We start from the raw sequence: 19,015 nt of genomic DNA on the forward strand, positions 1-19,015 counted from the left end.
ACGCACAGGTTCTGCTGGGCGCTGGGTTCCAGAGCCAGCCAGTGCAGGGAGGCTGCAGACCTATGCCTTAGCTTCTCTTCCCCCTGAACCCTCACTCCTGGCTCCTGTCCTGAGGGATCTAACTGTTGTAGATCGGTGCCATGCCCAGCTGCCTCAGGCCCTGGACCAGCTGCAAGGAACTCAGGTCTAAAGCAATTTCTAGCTTGTCTTTAAAAATTTCAGGTTCTTGTTAGATTCAGATGTAGGTGCTAAATTCTTGTCCTGTTACAGCTACCTATTTTTTTTTTTAAAAAGATTTATTTATTTAATGTATTCAAGTACACTGCTGCTGTCTTCAGACACACCAGGAGAGGGCATCAGATCCCATTACAGATGGTTGTGAGCCACCATGTGGTTGCTGGGAACTGAACTCAGGACATCTGGAAGTACAGTTGGTGCTCTTAACCACTGAGCCATCTCTCCAGCCCCACAGTACCTTTTGTAATACACTTTTCTATGTGCTGGGTGGAGTTTATTCTGTTCTGTGTCTATATAGGTCAGAATCAGTCTTCAGAGCAAGTGCTGTTGGCCACACTGGCCCTGTACCTACACCCCATCGTTGCCTCCTTTTCAGATTCCTCAGACTATGTGGTCTGCCCCTGGTCACTCCTGCTTTCTGCAGCCGGAAGTCTTTCTTTCCAAGACAATGTTTCTCACATAGAGGCTGCACCATTCAAGGCTCCCGAACTGCTACAGGGACCAGATGAGGAGGAGCGGCCTGACGCATCTCAAGTAGGTGTGGTATCCCGCCTCTCCTGGGGAGACACCCAAAACTCTCTGCTTCCGCACCAATTCTGAGGAAGAGTGGGCTTAAAACGGGTTGTTCCTATGCTTTCTTGACAGCAACTTAGTAGCTTTTGGACAAGGCAGATGAACCTCACTGAACCCAAGTTTCTCAGTCAGTTAAGTGATACTAATGTAACTCTTGGATCTTCCCTAATGCTCTTAATTGTCAGCATTACAAACAGTGTCGGGGGCTGGGGAGGTGGCTTGCTGGTTAACATGCTTGCATGTAAGCATGCAGTAAGTCAGGTGTGCTGCTGCATACCCATAATGCCAGTGCTTAAAGATGGAGGGGGCAGGATTCCAGGGCCTAGCTGGCTGGCCAGTTTAATCAACTGTTAAGCTCCGGGTTCAGTAAGAGATCTCAAAAAGTAAAGAGGGGGTGCTAAAGAAAGGTACCTAATTGTCCGTCTGTCGATGGCTTCCACGAGTGTGCATATGGGTATATGCACTACCTCCATTATGTATATACATCACACACACACACACACACACACACACACACACACACACACAGAGAGAGAGAGAGAGAGAGAGAGAAAGAGAGAGAGAATAAAAATGCCAAGCTGGGTGGTGGTGGCTCATACCTTTAATCCTAACACTAAAGAGGCAGGTGTTCAAGGCCAGCCTGGTCTTCAAATTGAGTTCCAGGAGAGTCAATGCCATACAAAAAAACCCTGTCTTGATAAACCAACAAAACAAAACAAATGAACAAAAGCTAATAATAATGATAACAACAACAACAACAACAACAACAACAACAACAACAATAAAAACCATGCTAAGCGCCTTATGCTGATGGTGGCATCAGCAAAGATTGGATTTCCTCAGTGAAAAAATGTTTTCCTTCTGAACAGCAACATGTTCTAATATTTTTAGCTAGAAAGAAAGGAAGAAAGAAAGAAAGAAAGAAAGAAAGAAAGAAAGAAAGAAAGAAAGAAGGAAAGGACTCCCATTTCAGAATGCTCAAGGCAACCACACAGTGCTGGGTGAGCACAGCCCTTCTTCCTTGGCCCTTCATGGGAAACCTGTGGATCTGGGGTGCTGCTCCTCCCAGGACCACCCTGGAATGCTGCTGCTCTCCCTTAGGGCTCTGAGAAGAGAATGGCCCTTCCAGGTTTGGTTCATCAGGTTCTGTGTAGCTCCAAGTTATACCGTAATGATGGAAACATGGAGCACCAGTTGCGCGGGCTTCCTTCCTCCAGGCCTGCTCATCCAGGCCTGCTCACCCTCCCTGCTGTGAGATCCCTGGGTGACTCACTGGGCCTCTGGGCAGATGGAGACAGCTGCTTCTCAGACTTCCACTGGCACCTCCTGCTTGGTGCCCCACCTGGGCTAAGCTGCCTGTCATGTTTTCGACTCAGCGAACATGTCACCCTGACTCTGAGCTCTGGTTTTCTACAAGGACACACCAAGGCAATATGCAAATTCGGGGGCTAATAGCCAACATGGACAAGCCCTTGCCAGTGGTGGGCAAGAGGGCTGACTGGGAGGGCAAATCCGCTCTCCTCTTTCCCCTCATGGTCGGATGGATTTAAAGTGTTCAATCTCTTCACACCTTCTGGAGATGGCTTCTGAGAGCTAGAGAGCCATGTCTGCTGTCCGTTCTTGGGCTCTGTGGCAGCATGGTGACTCTATATACCACATCTGCCCTTGTTCTCTTTCCCTCCTCCATACTCTGGTTGCTCTGAGCTTGTAGCTTCTAAATGAAGCACCCTCAGACCCTGTCTTGTAGAGGAGCTGAGCTGAACAGGTATGAAGTGATGTTGGGGACGTCCCTGTGACCTCCAGCACTTCCCATGGCAGTTTGACTCGAGGGAGGTCCAGCTGCTCCTGTGCCCTAGCAGTCCAGAGCTAGAGAGAATCCAGCTCCCTTGTTTCCTCCTCCATGCAGAAGTGTCAGGCCCTGGGGAATTCTAAGGCCAGAAGAGGCTGAATCCAGAACAGGGCAGGAATGCTGCGAAGATGCTAGCTAGTTAGGGAAAAAATGACAGTGAGTCTGAGTCAGAGAGAGCCAGTGTGGGGTGGGACTGGGTTCTAAGGAATCTGGAAAGTGTTTGTATTGGCCACTTACCCCTCTGTTCTGCCTGGCCTCTGGAGTGACTCCGGGAGAGGCTGAAGGCAGTCTCCTCTGACTCCTTAGGAAGACGAAGCAGGCAGGGTCATCTGCTCTCTTGGTCTACTACATCCAAACTGTTCTGATGACCACGGTTCCTTTCCGTCCACCACATCAGTTCTCCCTCCAACTAGGCATGAGGAGTGAGGGGTGTCTGGAAGGTCGGGAGCATAGTGGTCCCAGCAGGGGCTGTGCTTAGGACTCTCCCCAAGCCTTGGCTGCATTTTGAGACTGACAGCTTACTCTGAGCAATGCATCTAGAACCATCTCTGAGTGCATCCAGAACCATCCCTGAATGCATCCAGCACCATTCCCAAGTCTAGACCAGGAGCAGGTGGCAGATGTGGGCAAGTCTCTAGCTGGGAGCCCCTTAGGCTTCCTTACCTCTCCTCATCCTCTGAGCAGGCAGATGTGTTCTTGTGCACAGAGCCAGGGTCAAAAACCTTCTCCCCAGCCTTCTCTTCTCCCGTGTCACTCTGTAGACTGTATTTAGGATTTGGGATAGAGCCTTTTGGGCTCAGCTCTGTACCCAGGACATTTCAGACAGAGCTTTGGAATCCAGACAGTCCTGGGTGTGGATAGAGCCTCTGCTGTGCTCAAAGGCTGCCCTACTTCTGATCAGGGTCACTGCTATGAAGATGAAGCTTGGGAACTTTCCCATACTGGTTCTGGGGGTAGGGCTGGGTTTTAGGGATGCAATTTCAGATAAAGACAATAGTTTATTGGCACAAGTGACATGATTCACTCCTCATTTCTATGACATGGGACCTCAAAGTCACTTGCAATCAACCCCTTGTCTCCTCCAGGAACCATAGCTTTTTACACACGGTTTGCTACTTGAGGAGCTTCTCTTCCAGAGCTCTACCCATGTTAGGAACACATGTCTTTTCCTGAGAAAACAATCTTCAAGACAATGGTTATCAACCAAAAGGACATCCATTCATCTGGAGCCCACAGGTCTGGGGGCAAGGACATCAGCTCTAGGGCTTGGATTCAATCCCATGTTTGAGTCTGGTTCAGGCAAACCCTCATTCGTCGTCGTCGTCATCGTCATCGTCATCATCATCATCATCATCATCATCATCATCATCATCACCATCACCATCATCGCGACATCATCATCATCATTATAAATTGGCCTGATAGTGATCACTTCCATGTACTTTTGTAGTCCAAATGCTCACTTTAAAAACAAGGAGCTTCGGGGTTGGGAATTTAGCTCAGTGGTAGAGCGCTTGCCTAGCAAGCATAAGGCCCTGGGTTCGGTCCCCAGCTCCGAAAAAAAAAACCAAAAAAAACAAAAAAAAAAAAACAAAAAAACAAGGAGCTTCAAGAAGTCTGACCACGCTCTTCCTGTTATATTGTGTCATTTTCTGACAAGATAGAGAGAGGGCTTTGTTGTACGACTGACCCTATCTTGTAGTGCCCAGCTGGCTTTGGTTACAAGAATCAGAAAGCCCCAGATACAACATCCAGCCCCACCGTTAGTCTTTAGTTACTTAAGGAGGAATTTAGGTGTGGACAGCAGCTCAGGGATATAAACAAGGATTCAGGGTGAATTTCTTTCTATTCAACTCCTTATGCTTATTTCCACATGGTGGCAAAATGGCTGCTGTGGCCCCATATATCATGTGGTATTACAGATAGAATCAGCAGCACATGTGTGGGACCAGTCACATGCTTCTTTTTTCCCCCAATAAAGCATCATTTTTATTTTTTTTCCTGAAGTACCCTAACAGATGTTCTTTCTTACTTTTTACCAATCTGGGAGTCATAGTTACTGCTAGAAAACAAATTTCTAGCCCGCAGCGTGGGAGGCAGGAAAGGTTAAGGAGGTACAGATGGTTCTGGGCTAGCCAGATTCCCACCCCTTCCGTGTGGAAACTGCTGCACTTGGCCTGCTGGCCTGTGGAGTCACATGCCTGACATCTAACCATGTGCTTTTCTCTTGGGCAGACGCACGTCTACTCCTTAGGGATGACTCTCTACTGGTCAGCGGGGTTTCGTGTTCCACCAAAGCAGGTCTGTACACAAGAATACATTGTATCTTCCCAGGTCATCTCTCTGGATTAGTTTAGTGGCTCTCCCCTGTGCTGGACCACACACATTGAGTGTAGATCTTACCACCCTTCTGTCCAAAGCCATACATAGGCATTACAAGCCAATTGCACAACTCGTTCCCTGGCCCCTGAATCCATAAACAAACATCTTCTCTAATACTCCAAGCAGACCTAAGCTGAGACTGGGAGTCAACCTAAGATTTACTTGTCTGCTCTGTTCAAAAGAAGTAGCAAGCTAGAGGATTTCATATGTAACAAAGACAGTTACTTATATATTCTCTCAAATGCTTTTAGAATCAGCTCTTCCTAAAGTGAACTGCCGCCCTGTGAAATGTGTTCTGTGCTCAGTAATTGAGGTACAACGCACCCCGCAGTGTATCCTCTGAAAGAGGTTTCAGACCAGCTTGTTATTGACCATGGCAAGCCTCAAAACATAGAAATTTTATGGGGTAAAGCATTTGCAACCGGTGAATACATGTACCATAGCCATGCATGCATTCATGTATATGTGTTCATGTGTGTCCAAACCTGCATGCATGTGTGAATGCATATTTTCATTTGGCATCATACGAGTCCTTTAAAAACTAGGACTATAAAAGCATCATTGAATTTAGTTACAGGACCACCCCTCCCCTCTCACCAACCCACCTCTCTTTCTTCCTCCCTCTCTTCTTCACCTCCCATCTCTTAAGCAGAAAACTATTTACAACTTGCTGTGCCTGAGGTGAGACCCTCGCCCCCCATTGGCTACCTGCTACCCCATAATTATATATTTCAGCATCTACCAGGCAACATGGATTCCAGAATGTGGCTTCTGCTCCTGCCTGCTGGTTCTCTGACATCCTCAGGGCTTGTCTTTGGGATGTGTGACTTGTAAACCAGTACTTGGCTTACCTCTGCCAGCCTCAGCTTGGACCCAGTTCTTTGGGTCCCACACTGCCATTCTGTCATAGTCCCTACTGTCATCTTTTCCTTACACGCGCGCGCGCGCGCACACACACACACACACACACACACACACACACCAGCTCTTTTGTACCAGCTCACCTGTACCCCTCTGCCTTTGCAACTATGCCACCTGAAAAGTCTTTGTACCTTGTCCCTAAACCCCTATTATCACTTGAGGTCTGCTTGAGGTTTACTTGTGGGATCCCGTGCTTCCTGAAGCAGCTGTGCTGGGCATAGTGGCCTCTAGTGAGCTGTGTATGTACTTGAACACATTTCGCAGGGCAGCAGGTTCACTTTAGGAAGAGCTGATTCTAAAATCATTAGGGAGAATACATAAGTAACTGTCTTTGTTACATATGAAATCCTCTAGCTCACTGTGAAGACAGGCACAACACAGGCTCCCTGAGAGCATAAAGGGAATATTTTTTTCTCTGACCTGATGTGTGTGTATGGCAGAGTTCTAGCAATGGTGACTGTGACTATGGCTTTTGCTGCTGCTGACTTAAATGTAAGCCACTTTAACTTAAAGGTCTGATTCACTTGTACTAGTGTTCCAGGGGGAAATGCTCATGAGAGAACCAAATAACCGTAGAAAGCAGCAGGCTCCCAGACCAGTAGTGTGTGTGTGTGTGTGTGTGTGTGTGTGTGTGTGTGTGTGTGTCCAAGTATTTGGCTCAGGTCAAGGTCCGTGATGCCCAACACAAACTTCTGGTCAGTCTGCCAAGCCTGCATTCGAGCAGAAGAGCTAAGATTAGAGGGCAGTATTGTGCACTCTGGATGTAGAAACCATTGCTCAGACTCAATGACCAATCAGATGTCTCGTTCCAGAAGACGCGAACTTGTTCTACTTGTAGTGAATGTGTTTTCTGGAGTCTCCAGGACATGTAGGCTTCAGTACCCCACAGCAGCCACTTCTCTTGGTCATGGCCACACTTCTCACCGGTGTATGCTCTGTAGCCCCTGCAGCTTCAAGAGCCTATGCACTCCCTCCTGCTGGCCATGTGTGAAGACCAGCCACGGAGACGGCGGCCGCTGCAGGCGGTTCTGGAAGCCTGCCGGATTCATCAGGAAGAGGTGGCTGTGTACCCGGCCCCCGCCAGTCTCCATATCAGTCGGCTAGTGGGTTTGGTGCTGGGCACCATCTCTGAGGTCAGTTATAGAGCCCATCTTTCCCATTGGGCAGCCACTAGCTGTGTGGCGATTGGGACTTAAATCGGCTAATTAAATTAAATTGACATTAATAATATTATTAGTTAAAAAATCAAATAAAAAACTTAGGAGCTCGGCGTTAGAGCACTCGTCTAGCAAAGAGTTGGTGAGCCTGACAGGGCGGTTGCGTGCGTGGGCGTGAACGTAGCCTTCTGACTTGTTGCTGATTTGCGGCTCCCACAATGCTCACTCAGGTGGAGAAGAGAGTTGCAGAGGAAAACGCTTGTGAGCAGCGGAGCAGAAGCTGCTTTCTCAGGAGCAGGCTGCATCAGGCGGACAGTGAGAGCCCTAGATCTCGGCCCCCCGATGTTCTGCAGCCTCGGAGAGGTGAGTAAAGGCCCTCGGTGTTCCTGTTTGGACAGAGGACACTCAAGGTGACCATTCTATCGTCTCCTGCCCTGAGTGTGTGGACATCCCTGCTATATACACAGAGCTCTCCCACACAAGTGCCTCATTCCCAGGAAATGCCACGGGCCTGGGCCTAGAGGCACTGTGCCTAATAAAGTTTTAATAGTTGAACGGAGTTAATTGCATGCAATATTAGCTCTTTAAGTTGAAGTCTAATTGTTCAAATTGATGAGAACAGGTTAGAAAAGCAAGAAAAAGGTTTTATTTTATGTCTGAGTGTTTTGTCTGTATGGGTGTCTGTGCACCGTGCACACGCCTGATGCCTGCGGCAGCCAGAAGAGGGCATCGCCTTCCCTGGACCTGGAGTTACAGATGGTTTTGAATCACCACGTGGGTGCTGGGAATCGAACCCAGGGCCTCCAGAAGAGCAGTAGGTGCTCTTCACCACTGAGCCACCTCTCCAGCCCACAAACAGAAAAAGGGTTTAAAAATGATCTTGTAAGTGGAATGACGAGCAAATAGCTCACAAAAGACTTTGTTGCTGCTGTTGCCATTACGTTGGGTATGCTGGAAGAACACCTTTTACAATACCCTTTACACATGCCTGGCCCTGATTTCCAGCTCTCCAAACTTGACTCATACGGGAGTTACCTTTCTTGTTGCTGTGAGGTGCTAACAGGCACAAGCACCTGAAGGGGCGGGCTTTGGTTTTGCTCACAGTTTGATGGTACAGTCCACAGTGTAGGAGCTCATGTGGCAGAAGTGACAGGCAGCTGCTGGTCACACTGCATCTGCCATTAGGAAGCACAGAGAAATGAATACCGGCACTCAGTTCACTCGCTTCTTTTCATTTAGTCTGGGAACCCATCCCATAGGACAGTGAGACTCCTAGTTAGAATAGATCGTCCTATCTCAATTAAACCAGTCTAGACTCCTAGTTAGAATAGATCGTCCTATCTCAATTAAACCAGTCTAGACTCCTGTTAGAGAGTCATCCCAGCTCAATTAAACCAGATCTCAAGATACGACTCAGAGCTTTGATCCCAGATCTTGTCATGCTGATCCATCTGGGCTGCTTGCCCCTAAGTTACCACATTCTATTTACTTGTTATTTTGAAACAGTATCTCATGAGCTAGCCTTGGACTCATGATCCTTTTACCTCAGCCTCTGAGTACAGAAATTATAGGGGCGTGCTACCGAACCTATAAAGTTTATTTTTATTTAAACTTTTTGCTCATTGTTCTTAAATCAAGGAGCTACTTTGGTTTTTGTCATTAGTCTCACTCCCCTCAAATGCTCTTCTCACCCCCCACCCCCAGTCTCTTTCCCATTTGCAGTCTGAGAGCACAGACTCAGAGACATCTAGTAGTTTCACCAAGCCCACACAGCTGATCAGTTGTGCTGGTATCCACAGTCTGGGCTGCTTGCCCTATACAGCCAGGCTGTTTGCTTGCACCACCCCTGCCCACTGTGCTGCTTGGTTAGTTTCAGAGAGAAGCACAGAGACACAGAGTTCCTTGGAGCGATGCTGGAGCACCACAGCGCACAGCCGTAGCGGCTTTGTTAACAGGTGAGTCTCCCACTACTGTGCACTGTGAGCTTGGTGGGGGAGCCTGCATACCCTGCCTCTTTGCTGCTTAGTGATGCTCTTCAGAGAATGACGTTAGTAAGAAGCCAAGGTACGTGGGGCCTCCTGACAAGTGTGTCGTCAGGGACCCCCATATCTCCTGGGAACCCCATTCAGGCTCAGACATGGAGCATGAGCCTTGGTGGTTTTGTGGTGCCCCCCAGGCCCATCCTGCCCGCTACATAGCAAACAACCACAGGGCGCAGTGGCTACAGACCACAGCTTCTCAGAGCTCAGATCCATGGCCTGGTGATTTCAGTGAGGACTAGCCACTTCTCCCGGCCTCTCTGTCTGCCTTCTGGGACCAACTGAAAGCTGGAGAGGCTTCACTATTGGGGAGTGGATTTGTTACCCCAGCACCCCCACAAGTACATTGCATACCGTGCATGCTGTGATGGCTTCAGCCCCTCAGGCTGATAGGAGTTTTTTTTAGCTCCACTGTATCACAGGACCCCTGTTGCATGTGTGGTTGGTCTGCGGTAGGTGATGCATGCCTGTTTATTGTCAAAACAGTTTAAATGTCTAAAGTTTCCAAATCAAGGTCATAGCCATCTCTTTAGGGAACTTTGGGACCTTGGGGTCATAGTGGGCACAGAGACAGAATCTTGGGGTAAGGGTTAAGTTGATGTGGCTGTATTTCCCCACCCTATGGCTGTATAGCCTCGGCTTCTGAAGGTCTCAGCTTTACCAACAGAAGAGGCTATGTAACCTCTCACGAGATGGGGGATAACAGGAGGTGGCAGCTGAATCTGTCACAGAACAGATGCATCACCAAGTGTGTCACCTGTCCTCACCCCTGGCCAGCACATTTGCAGGTGCAGGTCCCTGTGACTGTGAGGAAGGTCCACAGTGTGGCTCAGGGCCTATGCTCTTGGCAGAAGCAGAAAGCTCACAGCCAGCAACGTCTTCTCCAAGGAATTCTCTGCACAGAAAGGGAAAGGTAAGCAAAGGGGGCTGGAGCTGGAGGACACCATCAAGAATGGTCCCAGCTGGGACCCGTAATGCAGAGGGCCTCAGGACCCAGGGACCTTGGCATGGGGGTTCATAGACCTGAACCAACAGAAACTTGAACCCTGCCACTCGAAGCTAGGTCTCATTCAGTCCTGCCTCCCTGGCTATACCTGCTTATGAAGTGAGGTTGGTTTCAGGTCCACTTCTGCAGTTTGAGGCCATGTGTGTGTAGAGCAATAGCACAGTATGGCTCAGAGGAGAGCTGCCGTGGTAGCGGGCCCTTGTCAGACGCCCTTTGGGCGGGCAAAATGAAGGGACATGCCTGGGACTGCAAGGTGGCTAGGAAGAAGTGAGTCTTATTTCTTGTTGGCAAGTGTGTGTGTGTGTGTGTGTGTGTGTGTGTGTGTGTGTGTGTGTGTGTGTGTGTGTGTGTGTGTGTATGGGGAATGGGAAAATACAGGGGAGTTGAGTCCAGAGAGCAGCCTCACCAACCTGCCAAGTCTTGAAGGCCAGGCTAATGGGGCCTGCAGGTAAGGGTTGTTCCTGTTGATTTTTCAGAGGCAGGTGAAGAACTCTGCTGAGGGCTCGTTAGTTAACTTGTTGAGGTCAGTTTTAGGGGTCCCACTTAACTGCTCACCAACTTGTTTTTGAGGCAAGATTTCTAACTGAACCTGGAACTCACCAAATTCAGTTAGACTGCCTGACCAGTAAGCCCCAGGGAGCCTTCTGTCCCCACATCCCCAGGGCTGGGTTGATGGGTGTATGCCACTGTGTCTGCCTGGCTTTTGCGTGAGTCTGAGGGACTGAGCTCAAGTACTCAAGTAGTACTTGGCCTTGGCACTTTTAGCGACCGAACACCTCCTCAGCTCTTGGCTTTCTTGAAGGTTTTTTGTTTTGTTTTGAGGCAGGGTCTTACTGTACAGCTCATCAAACTTCCTCCTCTTTCAACATCCCGAGTACTGGGATTACAGGTGTGAGCCTCTATTCCCAGCTTGTTTCAGACTTTCCATACACATGAAGATTACGTAATTCAGTATGGATGTTAGCCTCTACTGAAACATCCAGGAGAGTCGGCGTGCTGTCAGTCTCCCCACCTCACTCTTAGGCCTCTGTTGAGATGGACGGTGGCGGTCTCTGCCCATGGCACCACTGTCTTGCTGGAACCTGTTTCCTTGGGGGTGGGTGTCACTGGGAGGCCGAGGGCTGTAGAAAGCAGAGAGAGATGAGCTCCAGGCCTAGAACTATCTTCTACCTTTGATTATTCTGGGTTTTTTTCTCAGTTTTCCAGACCGGAGTTCATCCTGTTGGCTGCAGAGGCCCCTGTGACCCTACATTTGCCTGGATCCATTGTGGTAACTACTGGTTAGACTGGGGGGGATGGGAAAGCATCCACAAGCCGAACAGACTCGAGACTCACCATGCTTTAAATGGGGCCCATTCTGAGGACAAATTGGTAGCCTCTCCGTGCTACCTCCATGAACCTCTGTGTGTCTCTGCCTCTCTTCCTTCCATCTCTGCTCATGTTGCCTTTTCAAATCGGTGTAAAGTATTCTTTTCGTCACTTCCTCTTCCTGCATCTATCCTGTCCCTTCAGACCCCTGCCAGGGCATAGCCACCACACTCCTGCCTTTCATTCTCCCTCAGGAGAGGCGCTCCTTGTGGCTCCCTGTCCTTCTCACCCTCACTCCCAGTTCAGCCTTCCTCTCACTCAGCACAGATGCCGTGGAGAATCCCACGGATGGGTCCTCTGCCAGGCCCGGCCCTGTAGGCTGTGTCAGACAAAGTCCTTTCCGTGTGAAGCCTACAGTCTGGGAGAAGGAGAAGAGAAACAAATGCATAACAGAAAAGCACGCCAGGTAGCAATCTGTGCTTTAAAAAACCCGAGAAGACATGTCCGTGTGGGAGAGGGTAGAGAAAAATAGGTAAGGATGAGGAAAAACTGCTCCTTTACCCAGGGAAGTGGCTCTGAGGTGCTAAGAAGAGAAGGAGAAAGGCATGGGGGTTGTAGGGAAAGGGCCTGACAGACAGAGAGCATTATTTGGGGGTGCTGCCCGGCTTAGCCCAGTACATGCCCTTATGGCAGGAGCCATGAGGTTCTCAGCTAAAGTTGAACATTTGGTAGGATGATCTTTCCATTTTCCATCCTCTTAGAGCCAAGGTGTAGGTCTGGCCAGGCCTGTCTGGCAATGCTGCCTTTTGGCTCTTTGGCCTTCTGGAGGCAGGGCTGTGGGAAGGCTGGGATGGTGTCCTTCTTTTCCCAGGTTCCTATGTCACCACCATGCCCATCTAACTTCTCCATAGCTCAGAGCAGTGCGGATGAACACTAGGAAAGCCTCTCCTGGCTCAGTCAGGGGTTCACGACTCATGGACGGGTCTGAAGAAAAGCCAGGGAAACATGAGATCAGTCTTATCTCATGTTGCTCACCTCAGAGATTCCTCAGACCCGACTTGGGGTCAGGTCTGCCATAACCAACTGCGCAAGCCTGGAAAAGTCTCTCATTGTCTCTAAGCCTCAGGTTTTCATCTGCTTATAGGGAGCAGAACTCCACTCATTCCACAGGCAGTTAGACAGTTAATGAGGCATTGCATGGAGCATACACAGCCTGGTGACTGCCCAGGCTAAAGGCTCACCACCTCAGCTTAATTGTGAGCACTGATGCTGTTACTGCTTTCAGACCAAAAAAGGGAAATCGTACTTGGCTCTCAGAGACCTCCGTGTGCTCTTGCTGAATGGACAGTGTCTGGAGGTGAAGTGTGATATGGAGTCCACGGCAGGAGCCGTCTTCAATGCCGTCATGTCCTTCACCAACCTTGGGGAGACCACATACTTTGGCTTGGCTTACGTGAAAGGTAGGTGCTTCCTGATCTCACTAGTGACCTGAGCTTCCGGAAACCCAGACACATGGGTTCCTTCTGAACAGCTACTTGATCCTGGGACAGCTTACTTTGTTTACCTTGACCCAGGTTAGCATTGGGAAGAGGGGCATTTTGGGTACCTGTGTGAGAAGCATCGAGTGAAGCACTGTCATGGAAACATGGCGGTAGGACGTGTTGGTGGCTGGCCAGGACTGGCCAGTTACCGTGCATGCTCCAAAGGCAGACAGACAAACATTAGAGAGATTTCTAAATTATCTGGGATGCTGCTGGCATTTTGCACCTTGATCTCAAAGATCCCAAGCTAATCTTTCCTGAGAGAATGGTTTGCTTGGTTCTTCCCAAGCCTTTTTTTCTCACGAGGGGCCTTTCTGCTTGTGAGCTCTTAGCGTAGCACAGTGGGGCTCGTGGCAGTGTCCTTGTCTCTCCAGGGTTCTCGTCAGAACTCTTCCACAAGAGCCCCACTTCCAAACAGACAGGACAGCCATTTTATGCTGTTACATAGGTCATGACCACTGAACTTTAACCTTTGTGACAAAGGAAAGCAGTTTTAGGAAACTTTGTATTCTTCTTAAGTGCCTGCTATGTAACAAAAACTATTCAAAGATCTGAATAGTAACTTTATTTTTGAAAACATTTTAATTAAAATAGAGTCACAACATCTCATCCCCTTCCACTCCAGCCATGCTCTACCTCTCAAATTCATAGCCTCGTATTTGTCAGTATTGCTGCGTGTGCTTGTAAGGTGTGCACAGACACAAATGCAACCTGTTGGGTCTGTGTAGTGTTTAGTGATGCTTGTGTGTGTGTGTGTGTTTTCAGGGATGACACTTGGCATTGGATAACTAATCAGAGAGCTCATCTCTGGGTAAAACGAATTCTTGTCTGTAGTTTTCATCTAGGGTGAGAGCCTCCTGAGACGGCCCCATCCACGCTGGTATGCCCATTGGCACTGTTGCTGTTCAGACCTTGTTTAGGCAGCTAATACGGTTGAGATTTCAAGGGTATAGCTTTCCTGTCATATCTGAAAAACAATCTTGCAGCAGGCTTCCTGGTCTGCTGGCTTTTACAATCTCTCCACTCCCTCTCCTGCCATGTTTCTGGAACTTAGTATAGGGGTTAGGTTGTAGTCATAGCAACTTGTGTGCTCCACAGTCAGGTGTCCTCTGCATTTGACCAGTAGTGACTTTCTATCATGGGCTCTGTCTTCTGTGAAAGAAGCTTCGGTGATGAGGGGTGAGAGCTACATTGACTGGGCAGCCCTCAGAAAACAACTGCGTTATATTGATGTGAAGTGTACAATGTTAAGTGGAAACCAGGGTGTGGGCGATGGACTGTTGGTAGGTAATGTGCCTGCCTTGTGATTGGGTGGGTTGGAGGAGGGGAGGAGGGACTTGAGTTTGATTGTCTGGACTCAGGTACCAAAAAATCTAAGTGTGATGGTGTGTCTTTGCAATCCCAGTGGTAGTGAGGCAGAGATAGGCAGATCCCTGGGGATTGCTGGCCTGCCAATCAAACCTACCTGGCAAGTTCCAGGCCACATAGAGTCCCTACCTCAATAAAAATGCTGGATGGTGCTGGAGTAATGACATTAAAGACTGTCCTCTGGCCTCCACAGGCACATGCATTCATGTGCTCCTATATATACATGAACATGCACGCACATGTTCAAAATACTAAACGAGCAGGTAAGTAAAATCTAAGCGAATACACCCCCTACCCTCCAGTCCAGGAGGTGATTATAAACCCTTCTTACGGGGATGAGTCCTGGGTTTCTGGAGCTGCCGGGGGGCCTCCTGGGGAAATCATGGATCTGCATAGAGACCATCTTGAGAGGATTTGCTGGAAAGACTGTACTGGGATCTCATTTTCCCTTGGAGAACATCCAACTTGAAGGAAAGAGAGCATGGCATGGGGAATCAAGTTCTGCAGCAAGGGCGGAGGGCTGGGGTTGTGGGATGATGGCCATCAGCAGCGAAGGCGGAAGGATGGGGGTGATGGGGTGATGGCCGTTAGAGGTACCTAGACGTCTATGACATCTACCTACCTTTCCACACATACCTGCCCAGGCAGAAAAGGCTGGCGGCTAATTTAAAAGCCCTACCTTCTAACTGGGGTGGGAGTCCTACCCTAGACAAGCCACTGTCCCCACTGCTGGGGTTGGAGGGTGGATCCAGCACAGGAGCAGACAGCTTGGAATCTACAGAGGCTCAGGCCTGTAGGAATCCTGGGAGTTGCCCAGTTTGTTTGAGAGCAGCTTTTTTTTTTCTTTTTGTTTTCTTTTCTTTTCTTTTTTTTTCTTTTTTTTTCTTTTTGGTATAGAATAGAGTTTATTCAGGGCAGGACATGAAGAGAAGGGGGGAGGGTAATGGGGAGAGAAGGGACAAAGGGGGAGAGGGGAAGAGCGAGAAATCAAGAGCCCAAGAGCAGCTTTTAAAGGAGCAGAAGGACGGAGGCAGTGCCCGGCGGTCCCGGCTGACCCAGCCTTCGATCTAGAGGGGCTGGAGGACTCGCTCTGCAGGACCTGAAGAGCTGAGCTGCAACACGAGACTGTTCTTATCTCTGCCTTGGTCACTTTGGACTGTTACGACGAGGTGCCATGCCTGGGTGGCTTAGACAGGAGCCTTTCCCCTTGAAGTCGGGATCTCGAGGTCTAAGGTCAAAGTGACAGCTGACGTCACTATTTGTAGGGATCTGCTTTCTGGTTCCCAGAGGAAATCCGTCTCATTGAATCCTTACCTGGAAGAGAGAAAGAGTGATAAAGGGAGGGAAGGGGACACGCATGTGCACACGCATGCACATACATGCACACACACACACACACACACACACACGGGAAGGAGCAGGAGGGGGGAGGGGAGGGAAGGGGGGGAGGGAGGGGGGGGGGGAGGGGGGGGAGGGGAGGGGGGGGGGGGGGGGGGGGGGGCTGGGAGGTGCAAGGTGGTCCCGTTGATGCAGAAAGACCTGGTGTGTGGCAGGGACTTCATTTATTTGTCTCAGATGACATCTGAGGCCCAGATGCTAAGTGGCAACTCTTTGTCATAAATACAGTCACCACTCAGCATCCACAGGAAATGGATTCTAGGACTTAAGCAGACCCCCAAATCCGCAGAAGTTCATAAGTAAGATGAGGTGGTGTGTGCATGTACTGCGTTCGCTCCCCTGTGCCTCGTGAGCATGCAGAAGGCCTAATTCAAGGTGTGTCGTACTGTACAGCGTAGGGGATAATGACAAAAGGGCCTGTACACATTTGGTATATGCAAAATAAATATTTCAGTACGCAGTGAGTTGCATCTGCAGGCTCAGAGGCTGTGCATATGGTGGGCTGGCTGTAATTGTGTCTGATTGTTTCCCATTGCCTCCTACTCTCGGCTCCTGTACACCATATGAGTCCCCTGTTACCAGACGGAGAAGGGTGTTCTACACCAATGCAGCTTATACCCTCCCCCTCTGAGCAGAGCGTAAGGGATGGGTCCAAGGGTGGGCCACTCCCTACTGATTCTTCCTCCAAACTGTTTCCATCTCAGGTGAAGAGTTCTTTTTTCTGGAGCCCAACACCAGATTGTGCAAAGTTGCCCCAGAAGGCTGGAGAGAGCAGCAGCCGAAAGGTTCCGTGGACACTTTAACACTCTTTCTGCGGATAAAGTTTTTCGTCAGTCACTATGGGCTGCTCCGGTGAGTGCCACAGTCCGTTCCTGGGACCGTTTAAAGGTTTATGCCTGTCCAGGCTGGCACTGCAGGTAGTGGACAGGCAGAGGCAGGGCTGAGGGATGATAGATTACATATTACATATAAAGGTCACTTCCTGTCCATGGGATTCTGATGTAATAGAATTAAGAGGAAAACTAGTCTTTTAGAGGCAGACTCTAATCAAAAGGAGAGATTGCTCCCTGTATTCCAAACACAGTCTACTTGCCATCAAAGATCTCCTTGCTGTAAGTCCCCACTGTGCCTTCATAGCTCAGGGTGGGGGCTTCCAGGGTAGGCATTGACATGAGCTTTCTAGAGATACTACCTAACTTCGTATCAGTTTTATACCCACCTGAACTACACCCTCATGGGCATTGGGTGAATTATCTGGTATAGAGAAGCCCTCATCAGGAGGCAGGGTGTGGGTGGGCGAACCCACACGGATCTCTCTGGCTGTGTTCTCTGGGTTCTGCTGGGTTGTATCCATTTTTCTCGGACCGTGTGTCACATTCCTGGCTCTTGGCACCCAGGCTGTCTTTATCCCTGTGTTCCTTTGCTAGGCACAGCCTGACGAGGCATCAGTTTTACCTGCAGCTACGGAAAGACATTTTAGAAGAGAGGCTGTATTGCAATGATGAGACGCTGCTGCAACTGGGCGTCCTTGCCCTGCAGGCTGAGTTCGGCAGTTATCCTAAGGAGGTAGGGTGGTGCCTGGGGCCGTAGGGTAGAACCACTAGAAAGGTGACTGTGGGAAGCAGAGGCTGTGAAAAATAGAGAGGCTTTGCTTTCTGAAAAGAGTTGTTAGCATCTATAACTGAGACTGGGGTAAACTCTATCCATTCACCACCTTCATACCCGTTCACTTATCAAACAAGCTGAACACAGTAAGCCTGTGTTCTGGGTCATATAAGGATAAACATAGCAAGTTCATACAACGTAATGGAGTTCTAATCTAGTGCCTCCCTTACTCCATCAGTCAGCTGTGCTACTATAATGAAATACCTTCAAAAACTAACTTACAAAGAGAAAAGGTTTATTTAGCACAAAGGTTTAGAAGCTTAAAGTCCCAGATTGAGCTACCCCATTGGTCTGGCCTCTGATGAGGGTGCTGGGTATCAGTGCCTCCTAGTAGAAGCGCATGTCAGGGGGAACTCACAATGCAAAATGGGAAGTCAGGGGGAGAGAGACTGAGGTCCCATGGTCCCTTCTGAAGAGAAGCCTCCAGTGACCTAAGGACTGCCACATGGTCTTGCATGAAAGCTCCATCGTTTCCCAATAACGTCTTACTGCAGATCAAGACCAGCCACACTAGAGCCTTGGGGATCCCCCAGACCAAAGCCACGCCATGGCAATGTATACTCTTCCTGAGTTTCTATTACTGCCATCACCAATAGTAATAGCCAATCTTTATTAAGAGATCACTTGATCTGCCATTGACCTGAACATCTAACTCACGTGGATATTGCGAAGTTGGCATTGCCTATTCTAGATGGACACTCTGTGGCGTACACGGCCACTAAGGGTTAAAGTCTGAACTTGAGTCTAAGTGTATTATCAGTCAGCGGCACTTTTACTGAGAGGCACGTCCTCTCCAACAGCGGCTCTTGGTGGCCATAATAGCCTCTTGTCATAGCAGCTGAATCATATATAAGTAAGGATATGGGTCTGGGCAGTGGGGAAGTGGGGAGGGTCTGGGGATGTTGGGGGAGGGGAACTGCAATCAGAATATATTGTATGGAAAAACTCCATCTTCAATAACTGTATGTCAACAGGCTTTATTTTTAGAGCAGTTTTAGCTTTATGGTAAGATCAAGTTAGAGGTGCGGAGATTTCCCGCCTGCACTGTATTATAGTCTTCCCCGCCAAACAATATAACTATCCTGCCATATTTATTACGACCGACCAACCTGTTCCGACACATTGCTATCACCTAGAATCCAGAGTTGTGCCTGGCTTTCTGTGTGCGAGTACTTCAAGCAGCACTAGGGGAGTGCGCTAGAGTTCCATCGGCTTACAAGGAGGAAAGACTTGTATTTGACTCATGGTTTGACTCATGGTTTCAGAGTTTTTAATCCATGATCATCAGCTCTGTCACTTTGGGATATGGTAACATAGGAAATCATGATAGAAGTGAATGCTGAAGGCCGTTCATTTTAAGGCAAGCAGGAAGGATAGGGGAGGAGTCTGGGGTCTCAGTATCTCAAGGGAGATTTTAGTCTTTAGTGACCCAACTCCTCTCACATAACCTCTTAATAACCTCTCAACCTTCCTAATGCTGCTACCCTTTAATACAGTTCCTCGTGTTTTCCCTGAGCCCAAACATAAAGTTATTCTTCTTGCCTCTTCATAAATGTGGTCTCGCTACTCTT

General features: G+C 48.9%; 1 protein-coding gene across 1 annotated transcript in view; it reads left to right on the forward strand.

Annotated features, from left to right (window-relative positions):
* Frmpd2 (FERM and PDZ domain containing 2) overlaps window positions 1-19,015 on the forward strand; it is a 79,190-nt gene that overhangs the window by 1,146 nt on the left and 59,029 nt on the right. The window contains exons 2-11 of the mRNA XM_032919361.1: window positions 614-771; window positions 4,895-4,960; window positions 6,904-7,095; window positions 7,350-7,482; window positions 8,990-9,074; window positions 9,936-10,071; window positions 11,363-11,434; window positions 12,758-12,932; window positions 16,484-16,631; window positions 17,207-17,345. Of these exons, the coding sequence (XP_032775252.1) occupies window positions 614-771; window positions 4,895-4,960; window positions 6,904-7,095; window positions 7,350-7,482; window positions 8,990-9,074; window positions 9,936-10,071; window positions 11,363-11,434; window positions 12,758-12,932; window positions 16,484-16,631; window positions 17,207-17,345 (1,304 nt within the window). The remainder of the gene's footprint in view (window positions 1-613; window positions 772-4,894; window positions 4,961-6,903; window positions 7,096-7,349; window positions 7,483-8,989; window positions 9,075-9,935; window positions 10,072-11,362; window positions 11,435-12,757; window positions 12,933-16,483; window positions 16,632-17,206; window positions 17,346-19,015) is intronic.

Source organism: Rattus rattus, chromosome 13 (genome assembly GCF_011064425.1).
Source record: "Rattus rattus isolate New Zealand chromosome 13, Rrattus_CSIRO_v1, whole genome shotgun sequence".
NCBI lineage: Eukaryota > Metazoa > Chordata > Mammalia > Rodentia > Muridae > Rattus > Rattus rattus.